At 38.2% G+C, this 13431-nt stretch overlaps 2 protein-coding genes across 7 annotated transcripts in view; one reads left to right on the forward strand and one right to left on the reverse strand.

The window, feature by feature from the left end:
- The first annotated feature begins 288 nt into the window (after positions 1 to 288).
- LOC148726649 (tyrosine kinase receptor Cad96Ca-like) lies at positions 289 to 11095 on the forward strand. Of its 3 annotated transcripts, none has more exons than XM_088727832.1 (14): positions 289 to 639; positions 2954 to 3292; positions 3951 to 4103; positions 4567 to 4585; positions 4913 to 4955; positions 5620 to 5887; positions 6711 to 6821; positions 7143 to 7333; positions 7786 to 7908; positions 8325 to 8395; positions 8528 to 8568; positions 9907 to 10003; positions 10392 to 10491; positions 10998 to 11095. In XM_088727832.1, exons 2-14 carry the CDS (start codon positions 3211 to 3213, stop codon positions 11061 to 11063), a joined length of 1365 nt encoding a protein of 454 aa, XP_088583958.1. In that variant the 5' UTR covers positions 289 to 639; positions 2954 to 3210; the 3' UTR covers positions 11064 to 11095. The 3 variants fall into 3 exon arrangements, with proteins under 3 accessions (XP_088583958.1, XP_088583959.1, XP_088583961.1); XM_088727833.1 differs by lacking the exon at positions 289 to 639 and adding an exon at positions 1757 to 2107; XM_088727835.1 differs by lacking the exon at positions 289 to 639 and adding an exon at positions 2207 to 2362.
- Positions 11096 to 11282: 187 nt separating this feature from the next.
- The window catches only part of LOC111343078 (proto-oncogene tyrosine-protein kinase receptor Ret-like), a 65883-nt gene continuing 63734 nt past the window's right edge, over positions 11283 to 13431 (reverse strand). For all 4 annotated transcript variants that reach the window (XM_088727772.1, XM_088727771.1, XM_088727770.1 and 1 more), the window contains 2 exons: positions 12996 to 13095; positions 11283 to 12665 (listed from right to left, as the gene is read on the reverse strand). In XM_088727772.1, coding sequence (XP_088583898.1) covers positions 12600 to 12665; positions 12996 to 13095 — 166 coding nt within the window. In that variant the 3' untranslated portion in view covers positions 11283 to 12599. The remainder of the gene's footprint in view (positions 12666 to 12995; positions 13096 to 13431) is intronic.

Raw genomic sequence — 13431 nt, forward strand, 5'->3', positions numbered from 1 at the left:
GTGTAATGTTTAATAACTTCCTTAGAAGTGATAAAAAAATCCAGATGGAATACGAAATTACTGTTTGGGTTAGGGTTGCTATTCTAATCTGGTCCAGTAGTCTCTCTAGAAACTCAAAGGACCTCAGAAAACTTCCTCAGATCGCTTATCTATTTACAGTTCTATTGATGATATTTATGTTTTCCTTTCCCTTTGGGATTACGATGTGCTTGGAATGCCCTCTATTCGAAAGAACAACGTAAATATCAGTTGATAACCTCAACATAAATATTGAAATCCGCTCTCCGTCCAGCCGTGACGAGTTGCACCCTGTGACTCCCGTCATAAACAAAACAAAATTCTTGGCCTCGTCATTCGATCAAATAACTGCTTTCCATCTCGTCGACATTTGATAGATATCTTGGTCAGTATATAACTTGTCAAACAAAGTTTCGCTTTTATTTTCACCGGAAGTGAGCTCAAGTTCAACGAAAACACCACTTGAGAACATACAAGCTACAATCAGCACGTCCGCGTTAATTTTTAGGCTGTGGATGGACTGTGGAACTTAGATATTTACTGCTGCTGTGTTAGGCTGTGCCGCATGAATGGAGTTCTCGGTGCTGTTGATAGCAAGCGTTTTTCTCATTAAGGTCTCAGGTAAGCATCGTTAGGTTAGAAAACGTGGTAATAGAATACAGTTGTACAATTTCGAAAGTACTAAGAGAACATTCTCGGCTCAATAATATGCGACAGCTCACGTAAAGAAAAAAAAAATGATTTATATTTACTCTATATTCGTGGGTTGGTCATAGCGTAAGAGTAACATAAAGGTCGTAAAGTTGGTCATAATCCTACTTTAGCTGGATGTTATCGAAGCGCTCGAGCTCCTTAGCAATTTTAAAACTTATCATTAGTAACTAGGCGCGACTTAACAAATTAGGATCGTGCGGTGCATGATCTGCATTCACGGCACTCAGCGAGGCGAGTGATATTTGCTTATCCTTTATGGCCGTCGATATTAAGATAAAATTTCAAAAACGAAATAACATCACGAGATGCCATAACGTGAAAGTGACGGTCGCGGTTAAAAGGATTGACTTGAAAGGACCTCATTAAATATTCTATAGAAAACGTATTTTTATGTTTTCGTTGATTTACATTTTTTTGGACTTTCACTACAAATATGTTTTCTAGAATGTTTAATGAGATCCTTTCGAGTCATTCCTTTCAGCCGCGACAGAAAGTGACTGGATTCCCGCAGAAGCGAAAGTATCGCGTTTTTTCTATCGAGCTATCATGGTCGTCAGTGTTTATTCAACCCTTTAGAAATTTTATACCATGATGAGTAAGAAAATATTCATAACGATTAAAATTCCTGCATAAGAAGACTCACACACCTTTCAATGATATAAATAGAAGTTGTATTTCGTATAATTATTCTTCAACCGTCAACCACTATTTTCGAAATACAAAACTCTGGTGTGGTTTCCAAAAAAAAAAAAAATTAAAAATATATATATATTATTACAGCTTGAATAAAATGCTTACCCTTCTGAGTTATGTTCATGTTTCGCCATTTGCTTAGTCGAATTGAAAGTATTTTTGCAAGCTAGGTACGTGGGAAATTTTATGAAGCAACTCTGTTTTTAACGCGTTGTCTTCAGCTCTGAATGAAAACAGTTACATGAACGCTGCACATCAGTGTGTCACGCAAATCTAGAATCGCTCGAGCATATTGATCTTTAAAATAAGTACACTGATTATAGGGTCTTAGCGTCCGGAATGTTTTTTGTTTTTTGTTCTTCTCCTTCAATCAATCATTAGGGTGTCCTATTGTGTTGTCGCTGTTTCTCGTCGTTCGTTAGTATTTTTTCGCTGGTCAGTTAGCTTCTGTTGTTTCTATGTCACGTATCTTCGTTCATTAGTTTCTTTCGTAATATAGGCGCTAATTGCACTTTAAGTTAGCTAGTCGTTTTCGCATATATGAATTAGTTTTTCTCAAGTTCAGAGTTTAGTTTTCCGTTAGTCATACAGCAGTTAGCTTTGAGCAGTTACTCCAGTTTATCTTATTTTTGCCTTTGGGCAGTTTATATTCGTCCAGCAGTTTCGTAGAAATTGTAACAATGTAAGTATTGTCATTTCAATTTTGTTCGGTTCGTTCAGTGTATTTCTTTCCTGTCACTTTTACTAGTCAATTGTTCTAATTTCGTATTCATTTATTGTTTTAAGTTTCAACCCACATACCCAATAAATCGTCTTTATCATCGTGGTGTTGGGAGGTTACGATTACTGCAGTTACACTGATCTAACTCTGATGAACCCGGTGGGGCCGACATCATGATCTTTTATTATTCTCTATACTCCTGATTATAGTTTAGCTGTAAGTAATATTTCGTTTTGCTTCTCAGACCCCTGTAGCCATCCTGAGAGTATCAATTGTGTCCAGGGACACAATTGTTAGGAGTGTGACATGAACGTTCTATCAAGAGTGATAAAGAGAAAGAAAACGATGCTTTCCCTATAGACCCTCTTATGGTGAATGCAAATGAAGCGAACAAGAGTACAGCAAAATATGAAGTAGCATTTATTTCAGTGAAATGCGCATTCTTTTCCTTCTGCACGTCCGTTGAGCTTCATTTCTACGAATTTGAAGAGGGGTTTACTGGGCGGAAAGTTTTAAAAGGCGCGAAAGCGATTAAACTGATCGACATTAGAACATTTAAAAAGAGTTTTGTTGTCGATAACCCAGATTAGCTATATTAGCCGTGAGATATATCTTTTAGATAACTGAATAAAATTAAATCGATAACAACTCATGCGATACCTCAAGTTAACGTTACCACCAAACGATCGATGGACGAATCCTTACACTTCTTTAGGACCAAAATAGCTCAATAAAAACTCAGTTTAAAAGATAATGAATAAATTTTTGAAAAGTGGATATTTTATGAATATATTCTTCTTTCTTTAGAAGCACAAGTTTTTGTACTGACCCCAGTCAGTCCAATTCAAGCTCAAGATGGCGGCAACATCACACTACATTGGGACTACCACTCTAGCTTTTACACACTGAACCTTGCTCAGTGGGGAACTATGACCCCAGATGGTACTTTGGAAACCATCATAGCTCAACAGCAGGGGAATTAGCCAGTAGAGTATTTATCATCAAGTTATAAAGACCGCGTTTTTGTAACGGAAAAAGCTTCCTTGACTTTCATTAACGTTAAAATGGATGACGGTGGGCGATATGGTTGTAAGTTGGCGTTTAGAGACGCGAAAATTTTAAACTACACAATACTGGAAGTATCAGGTAGGCGAGTGTTTACTTAAAGAGTCAAATCGATAGTTCATATGTGTAAGTAGACCGAATTACTCGTGAAGAGCCAGTTTCTGGTTGGAAGAGTTAATGCCCAGAAAGGTTTGGGACGAGGCATATTTATGACTCAGTTTTTTTGCATCATTCCCGTCCCCGCTTTCTCTAGTGGGAGTGTATACATAGGGAATGCTAATTTAGCCTGTCGCTCCAGATTTAGGTGCTATGATTTCTGAAGTAGGTTTGGTTACTAAAGACCTCACTCTTTTGTAGATGTCGTTTTCTCTCTCAACTTATTTTCCTCTATGGAACTTGTTGTAGCACTTTGCTCACGGTTTACGCGATCAACCTTTACTTATCATTCGAAATGAAGTACATCCTAGTTTAAGTTTTCCAACTTCCGCTTTTGCTAATAGTACTTTGTGCTTAGCAAAATGCAAGGAAACATGAAAGAAGAAAAACATCGAAAAGAGGGATTAACCTTTTTTTTCCTGTCTTTAAAACGATGTTCTCCTCCTCACTGGTATGGCGAATAGAAATAGTATCATGTGTCCTTTCCGACATCAACGTCTTGTCATGAGTATGTCAATCACATGTAGTGGCACGTCAGAGTCTTAAATGAATTCACACTATGTCTGCCTGTTCATCTCTTAAGCAAGAGCCACAACAGACGCATTCCCAACAGCTGATGGTACCGCTGATGATGATACGATAAATACACATCCGATATATCTGGCTTTTGTTGCCGTGGTTCTGTTCCTAATTATACTAGTTGTCGTCTACTTATTCATCACGTGTAGGAAAAGAGGTAAGTCCGTGCGTCCTCGCCTTCCTCGTCTAGAGGGCCTCACAGCCTTTTGGCTAAAAGTGCGATAGAATTTGGATTTGGAGAAGGTGATGGGCAGAAAGGGGAGGGGAGGGGAGGGGAGGGGGGGCTTAAGAAAGTCGACTGTTATGTGGTGTTCTAGAAACTTCTTTGAGACTATCATCCCTTGCTTTGTGGAGATAGCCTAGGTAGTGCGCAAAAATAGATATCTGTTATACTCTGGAAAAGTTTGAGTTAAGCGGAATGCCATCTTTCTTTAGTTTCAACGGGAACGTAGGAACTTTCGCCCTTTTCCCTCCTTTTTATTTGTGCTTGAGTTTGGCTCCACCCTCAGTTTGATATGCGTGCCATGCGAGACAAAATTTAAGACTGACGAATGCTCTTTAGGAAAAGGTTAATGATTAAAATTACGTGATCATCTTTATCCTATTTTGTTTCTCGACAGAAGCTCTTACCGGTAGAAAGTGAGTATATTGCCTGTTTCAGTTTGCTTAAGCTTATCATAATGTCCCGTCTTCCATTCGCAACTTTGCAGACGATTTCAACTTGCCAACCTCCGTGTTAATCATTGTCATTCATAGTTTTAACAAAGTTTCAGATGATGAGCTGATATGATTCTCCTGATATTCAGCCAGCCTCTTGACACTTGAATTCAGCTTTTACAAATCTCTTTTATACACTTCTGTTGCGTTAGCTTCACTTGTCTGTTTCAAACGCTCAAATTGACCTGTTGTTAGCAGGAATGCAATATCAAGTATATTGTTTTCGCTTCTGTTTTTCTTTTTCTACAGAAAAACTGAAACAGCAAGACCGGACACGAATATGATTGAAATGGTTAGAAAAAAATTAAATCAATGTTTTTTCATTTTTTTTATTATAATTTTTATTTGTTTATTAATTTTTGTTTTTTTAATGAGGAAGACTGCTTAGAAATTTCACAGGATGATATCAAGCACGTTCCTCGAGACAATTTTAATAGCAACATATATTTTTATTTAAATCAATGGCAAGCCTTTCGTTTATCTCGCCCCGAAAGTAATAACTTAGCGCTCAGTCATTGTTCATCGTGATGTTTTTGTTGAGCACAAACTCACATCCGATGGAAAAAAATAGCCAAAAACTGTTACAAGCTATATGGTAACCAAGATATACATCAAAGGTCAACGAGAGGGAAAACATTTATCGACCGAATAACGAGGCCAAGAATTTTTATTTTATTTTATTCTATTTTAGTTTTTTACGACGTGGGAGGTGTTGGACTTTGGTTTTGATCGCATGGTTCTCAGGGGGAACTGAGGGGGGAGGGCAGTCGTCTACAATAACATATTCGGGGAACTAAACTGACTGCCAATCAGGAGGAAGCATTAGAAAACTACAGAGCCTTATGGAGGGATCGGGTTCATTTTTTGTGACAACACTAAAATCCACCCCTCCCCTCCTCTTAGGCGCAAAATAATTATCAGACTAAGTCTTGGTGTGTCGTACTTTTTCTTTACAGAATCCAGTGTCTCGCAATTACATGTACGCAGACACAGAAACGACTTTGGATCCAAACGGTTCATATGACGACGTTATCCGTCAAGAATACTCAGTGATTCCTCCAATACTTCCAAACGCGACCGAAAAGGACTGGGAAGTACCTAAGGAGAACCTTATGCTTGTGAAGGTGATTGGCAGGGGAGCCTTCGGTAAAGTGGCTCGCGGAATGGCAAAAGGAATAAATGAAAACAGGGAAGACATGCCTGTAGCTATCAAAATGTTAAAAGGTTTGTTTAATCATCTATTTTTTTTTAACTGATGCCTCGAAAAAGAATCGCCTTGCACTAATTTTCACCACACTGATGGATTTGTGGATGACGATAATTTACGGTTTCTTCATGAAAGTTCTTTTTCGCTGCAACAAGCTTAAGTGACGGACGATATCAGATGGCACGAGGGTGTACACATAGAAATTCTCCCGTCCAGTTAATTCATCGTAAACTTGATCAAGAATGGGGACACCCAAATTGAATAAAATCTTTTGGTCCTTGTCACTAATCATCTGTACCATGATACCAGGCCTTATTGCCAACCAACTAGGGAAACGAGAACGGAAAGAAAAAAAAAAGCAGTGTATGCCACAAGAAAGTGCCTTGAAAAACTAAGCAAATATGATGAAGCCAAAATTCCGGCTGAGAAGTGCACTTGCGAAAAGCATCTCCTAATCGAATGCGTGAGAAAACTGCATTTGACCCATCTCTGATTTCATGAGTCTTTATCACAATGGCAACTGAACTGTTTGGGCAAAAAAAAAATGGGAATTTGCTGTGGATTATGCAATTGGAAATGCTCATAACTAATAAACTTGGGAACGTGAATTGTTATACTTTTCTCGCTCGTTTGATTTTAGATTCTGACGAAAATGTTCGCAAAACTTTAGAATATTGGAGCGCAAAGGTCTGAAGTTTGATTCCTCATAGAGACTCTTTAACCCACGCTCATGACGAGACGAAAAATCTCTCTCTATTCCTTTACCGAGCTAATCTCATTTGAGTTTTGTTTAGGACCCGTACCATTCCAACGCACGTTTTTTATTTTGATCCATGATAGAAAATGCCACCGACGAAAACAGACAGGACCTCCTTGCTGAGCTGAACATGATGAAGAAGCTTGAACAACATCAAAATGTCATACAGTTACTGGGCTGTGTCCCTAAGTCAGGTGTGCTACTGCACTTACTCTCTATGGATTGAATGCACAAGGTCACTTGGAAATATCAGTGCATATTGTATATATTGCGCATTTTTGAAATTGTAGACGCATTTCAATGGCATAATTTCCTGGGTGATCTTTATACAATGGTATGATTTGCATCATGTAGAACTGAATCTCATAGAGCACGCCCTTCCAAACAATGACAGTGCGCGTTATATCTGAACTTTATTATAACGATGGGTAGCCCTTTCGACGTGACAATCTTGTTAAAAAACAAAGAAACATCGGTGCGTTTTTTACTTTCTTTAATGTCGTTTCTTATCTTAGATCCTGTGATGGTTATAACGGAGTATGTACCGTATGGAGATCTCTTAGGTTATCTGAGAAAGAGCCGTGGACTTCACGATACATATTACAATGACCCTGACATAAAACCTCAAAGCTCTCTTGGTTCTGACCATTTATTCACCTTTGCTTGGGATATTGCAAATGGTATGGATTATTTGTCGTCGAAAAAGGTACATTAGTGCACCCATGAAAACTGGGTATTCCTAATGAACGGCTATGGGAACACTCGAGAGCAAAGCTCTCGTTTAAGTATTTATGTTTTATTTTGTCGAGCAGACTTCAAAAAAAAACAAGTGGAAATTCAATCGATTTAGGATGGACGCACTGTTTCAGAACAACGTAAACCAATGGATGAACTTTCAGAGGGCTTTCTTTTTTGCTATAATTGGCTACTGGAGAAATAGGGCTGTTCGCAGGTTACCCCCATTTTCCCTAGGAAATTAGATATTTTGAGCTGTTATTTTCTCGCATTTGTTAACTCATGATACTCGGCGTTTATGCTAAGATTGTAAGAGTTATCATCCCCCTGCCTAAATCACTAGACCACCTGAGGTTGGGAGACTCGGGGCACCCGAAAGATTGACCACATCGATGTATGACCGTTTTTCAAACATTCTTGCAGATAGTTCACCGTGATCTTGCAGCCCGTAATGTGCTAGTTGGTGAAGGAAAAATCTGCAAAATAACTGACTTTGGTTTGGCGAGAGACGTTTTTAAAGAGGACCTATATAGAAGAACAGCTACGGTAAACCTGAAGTGATAATTACTAGTCTAATTTCCTCGTTAATGACCTTTTCTTTTCATTTCCTTTTGTTTTTTTCTTTTAGTTTTTGATCCGTCTCATATTCTAAAAAAAAAAAAACTGTGTTGATAAACGAAATTACTTTGCGCACGATATATTGTGTTATTGGCGCATTAAGTTGCATCGCAAGGCATTGATGATATGCGCTGCTTACTCCGAAGAGCATGAAAATGTTCACGACAAAATACTTAATTACTATTTAAGAAATAGAACCCATTTTCCAGGCTCACCATTTAGAATGCTTAAGCCTCTAGACATCTTATTATATGCTTTTCGAGTGTGTTCACCTAACATCCCAAGTAACAGTGTTTAGCATCTAACCCTATGCAAGTTTTGCTCGTTTGTCTCTCGACTGGTAGGGTCGTCTCCCTGTAAACTGGACTGCATTTGAATCCTTGTTGTATGGAACGTGTACGACGATGAGTGACATGTAAGTTACTTCCGATTGTTTACTTCGTGTTGGTTTTGTTACCACTGTTCTGGATGCCGCTGAATTCATTTGCTAATTTTTCTTTCTTAAAAAAAAATTACTTCTTTGACCTTTGTTATTAATTTATTTCAGATGGAGCTATGGAATCGTGATGTACGAAATCTTTACCATAGGTGAGAATGAACACTTCCATGAGACGTGTTCTCACTTTAATCTGCCAGCTTCCTCTTGAACTGCAGAACCATCTGGTTTTTGAAACAAAAATTAGTTAAAAAATTTACTTTAATTGCTGCTTTCTCAGTGTTCTTTGACTTAATATCTACCTTCGTTAAGTGGCCGAAACTGAAATAAGCGAAATGGTTAATTAAGAGTTTGCTCGTCGAATAAAGTAAGATGTTTCAATTCTTCAATTCGTATTTACAAAACAAACCGGCGAGCAGGCTCCAGGCCTCCGTTGTTAACGCTCTGGCAGGTGCGTTTCTTCGCCAGTAATAATAATAATAATAATAATAATAATTATTTACATTTCTAAAGCGCTAAAATTATAAAATATTCTAAAGCGCTTTACAACATTATTAACTACAAATATTAAAATGATAAACGACAAAATATCAAAACAAACTGTAAGCCAGCTTGAATAGATGTGTCTTAAGCTTTGACTTAAAAATCGTTACACTTGGACTGTTTCGAATTTCAAGCGGCAGTTCGTTCCACAAAAAAGGTCCAGAACGGGCAAAGGCACGATCACCAAAGGTCTTAAAGTTAGTTCTTGGGACCTTAAGGAGACCCTGATCGCAGGAACGTAGCTGATGACCCTTGACACTGTGTGGCTGCAGATATTCTTTTATGTATAGTGGGCCTTGGTTATTTAAAGCTTTATAAATTAAAAATAACAACTTAAAATGGACGCGATAAGCCACAGGAAGCCAGTGAAGATTATATAAGGTGGACGAGATGTGGTGAAACTTGGGAATCCTAAAAATTAGTCGAGCAGCGGCGTTAAGCACCTTCTGAAGACGCTCTGTCTGGTACTTGGGTACGCCAAATAAAAGGGAGTTGCAATAGTCTAAATGCGAAGTCACAAATGCGTGAACAAGAGTCTTCGTGGACTCAGGACTGAGGAATTTCCTAATTTGGCGAATTTTATACAATCCATGAAAAGCTTTGCTGCAGATCTTACCAATGTGAATGGACATGGACATATTGGAGTCAAACCAGGAACCCAGGTTTCGAACACTGTTGAGAGGCTGAATGGACCAGATTCACGGCAAACCTCTCCCCGGCTCGTCTCCAATCTCCCTGCGGGCGGAGAAAGGGGCGTCCTACAGCATACAAATTAACATACAGTCTCGACTCTACGATCGTCCATTCAGACTATTACGAAATCTATCTTTTTTTCCCTAACTCCAATCATATTTTGGACATATCACAATGCTTTCTATCGTTTTGCCTTTTTAACCTTGCTGTGGGATAACGCCAATGATTTCTCGATAACAACCTCTCGTTCACAGGAGGTTCGCCTTATCCGAAGATCGACGGAAAATCTTTAGCCTCTTTACTTCAAGAAGGTTACAGAATGCCTAAACCTTCACATTTAGATGAACAATTGTAAGTGAAAAACCAAAGTACCTAAGTGTCACATTTGATGCAGCTACCTAATGTCTGTATCCTCTATTACCTTCTATTGCCTTTAATATCTTCAAAGCAAAGAAAGTTAACTCTAAAAACACGGTTAAACACGGTAACTTGAGGAAATCGAATGGACGCGAATGCGTCCTTTTTCGTTAAAATTACGGGAACGAGTGATTACTGAGATGAAAACAAGTTTCTGACGCTTTCTTATCATCTAAGATTGCCTTACTTAAACCACTTTTAAACGACTCGGAAAATTAATGAACGCCTCCTTTAAACTGATTGTATCATTTCCATTTATTTAGGAAGGCAAATCAGGTTAATGTTGTTTACAGTATTGTTTCTCAACATATTTTTTGTCAAGGTATAAGGTCATGAAAGCCTGCTGGAATGAAAAACCCAAAGAGAGACCATCATTTGCCGAACTGCGCGGGACCATGGAAGATATGAGTAAAGAGAAAGGGGTAACTAAAACTTCTATTTTGTCTCAGGATGATCGCATTTTGATTGTATTCCATGTGAGAATAAAGAGTTTTTCCTCGCAGATGAGCTCCAGCAAGAGAGTATAAACCACTCTAATCCCTTGGCTCCAGGTTAAAGGAATTGCAGAAAAGAAGTTTGGAAAAAATTAAGGGTTCGACGGAAACGAGCCTGTGTCCCCCAACCACTCCCCAAAAGGGACCTGAAATTTTAGCTATAGATGAGATCGAAAAGCCTCTTCTCTCTACGCACTTTTGTTTTTGCCAAGCCTTTTTGCGATTGAGCGTCGAAATTGAGATACGCAAAGTTCTGAAGAATCCTTTCTGAACATGCCTTGTTGTTCATTTGCTTTGGTTTTGTTTTGGTCTTTATGAAAGTAAGGAAAAGTCAGATCAGGCACAAACATTGTGCTAAAGGTTCTCATAGATGAAAAGTATTTCAATTCATTGCATGAAGAACTCAAACCGTTACTGTAACATTAATTTTTCAGACCTACATCAACCTTCAGGACTACGACAGCAAACTTTATCAGAACGTCGACGATATGAACGCTTAAGCCACGGCGCACGTTTTAACTTTCATACTCTTGAGATCCAAAGGGGCTCCAGAACTCTAACAACGGAGGACGATGGCTTTCCTTCCAGCATAAATTTTAGTAAAGTTACTTTTTGTAGATCTTTGCTAAAGCTAGGACAACCAACATGCCCAGAATTTATATCGGACGGGTAAAATCAAAAGAGAATCAAGACAATGGCTGAAGAGAATATGAGAAATATTAATAAATTTTTAAAGTATATTTAAATAAAAAAGTACTCGATATGTATCCTTAAGACTTCCACCTACTTAACGATATAGGTGTAGACGTCCTTATACTAATGGGCCGGCGTAACTGTTAGAGGCAATGATTCAATTAACAGGTGATTGACGAATGTAGCTGTTTTAGCAAAGTTCGGAATACAAGCGTATATTCTAATTTATAATGGAACTAAGAAGGCCTCGAGACTACCTAATGTGACTGGCCTGTTAAACCAGGCGCTACAGCACCATCGTAAGTCAGTCATAATTTTCATGTTTGGAAAACGTGACGCATTTTAAAAGTGTACTGGAATTACGTTCAAGACACTATTACTTTAATTCTTATTAAGTGATTTTTCTATTTTTTCTTTTTCTTTTTACAATATTAAAATGTCAGAAAATAGATAAAATAAGCTTGAGAAATGTATCCTTGTGCCTCATGTACACTTTAACTCCAGTCGGATCCCCACTAACGACTTCTTATTCAGAAGGGTACGCGTTTTACGACGGCGACCAGTCCTTGCATGCTCCCCTATTTCAACTTATCTACGACGACGACTTCGCTGCAAAGGTAGTGGCCATAGTGTATTAACAATCATAGAATCATAGCAACTGACGGAACGAAGAACGCTTTTCACGAGGCCGCAAACAGGTCAACTTTTCTCAGCAGAGTGCGCAACAAGTTGTGTCCTCTGTCTCAAAAACACATCACGTTTCTACATGCTACAATGTACTTAATTTCTTTTACGAAATTAAAAAACTGAATTCCCGCGAAGATTTGTTCCAAAATACTCCAGAACCTCCGGGTAGCGACTCCCTGTCTTAATGGCATCCTTCCTTACTTCATTGCATAAGTAAGACATTGAAAATTAAACGCACCTTTTAAAACTACTATTTGATAATTATAACATCATCTTTAAATAATATTGTTGTAGCTGAATTACCTGGGTCATTCCTCGAGCAGTGTTGGTTAGTTAGTTAGTGTCAGTTAGTGTTAGTTAGTTCAGTGTTAGTTGGAGTGAGTGATCTTATACTCATGAAAGCATATGGTTATCAGTAGCCAAGATATATTAACAAAACTAAAGGTATACTGCAGGTAGAACATAGTTTAAAAAAAAAGAAAAAAAAAATTAAAATGTTGTTTGTACCATAGTCAATAAGCAACGGAGTAATGTATCCGTGTTGCAACCTATGTTAAAAACACTTCGTCAAAGAAGAATCAGGAAAAAAAAAGTTAAGATTTAAGTGATACAAACGTTTTCCTCTATCAAAAAGACCTTTCTCTCTGTCCTTGTTATTACTCGTCCCAGTCTTCCAAGTTACTGTAAAGATCTTCGTCATACACATTCATGTAAATAATTTCCTGAAACGGATGAAAACAAAAACAAAACCAAAAAAAAAAAGATAACAAGATTGGAAGCTGGTAACAGACCAGGATGTTTATTTGCATATATCCGTTAATTAAGCCTCGCGATTTGAATTGCCAAGGTTGATCCTCTAACGGAACCAAGCGTATATCTCACCAGCGCCATGGTTTGAGAAAAGAGATGATACTACTTAGATTAAAGGAATCGTGATAATATGAAATCCTTTTCTGGGACTATTTTACATCAGCACATGTCTTGTATAGTCGATCCCTGCCCTAATGGTTCGCAGTAAAACCAAATAAGGAAAAACAAGTATCGATTTTTACCTTGTGACAATTCTCAAGGCGTTTGGCAATTCTGCTTATAGATTCAAATGTAGGACGGCGATCCGGCTCCTTATCCCAGAATTCAGTCATCAGCGCATAGCTGAAGATTCAAACGGGAATATGGTCAGTTACTATTGTAGAAGACACCACCCAAAATGTAGAATTTAGGCAGCAGCGAGAGAGTTATTCCGTCATACACTGAATAGTTCTGGAAACAATTTTTGAAAGCTGATGACACTCAAGAATAGTAGGATAAAAAAAAAATTATTGCTTATTGTCTTGGGAATTTCGCGAGTGACTTAAGGTTTGGGATGGAGACTTAGTTGGGTCATTTATTGCTTTGTGTTCTTGGGCATGACACTTTACTCTCACGGGGTTTTTCTCTCTCTTTCTCTCTCCACCCTGCAAACTTTAGGGGAACCGCCTGGAATAAGCT

The sequence above is a fragment of the Stylophora pistillata genome, chromosome 7 (assembly GCF_964205215.1).
Source record: "Stylophora pistillata chromosome 7, jaStyPist1.2, whole genome shotgun sequence".
In the NCBI taxonomy this organism is placed as follows: domain Eukaryota; kingdom Metazoa; phylum Cnidaria; class Anthozoa; order Scleractinia; family Pocilloporidae; genus Stylophora; species Stylophora pistillata.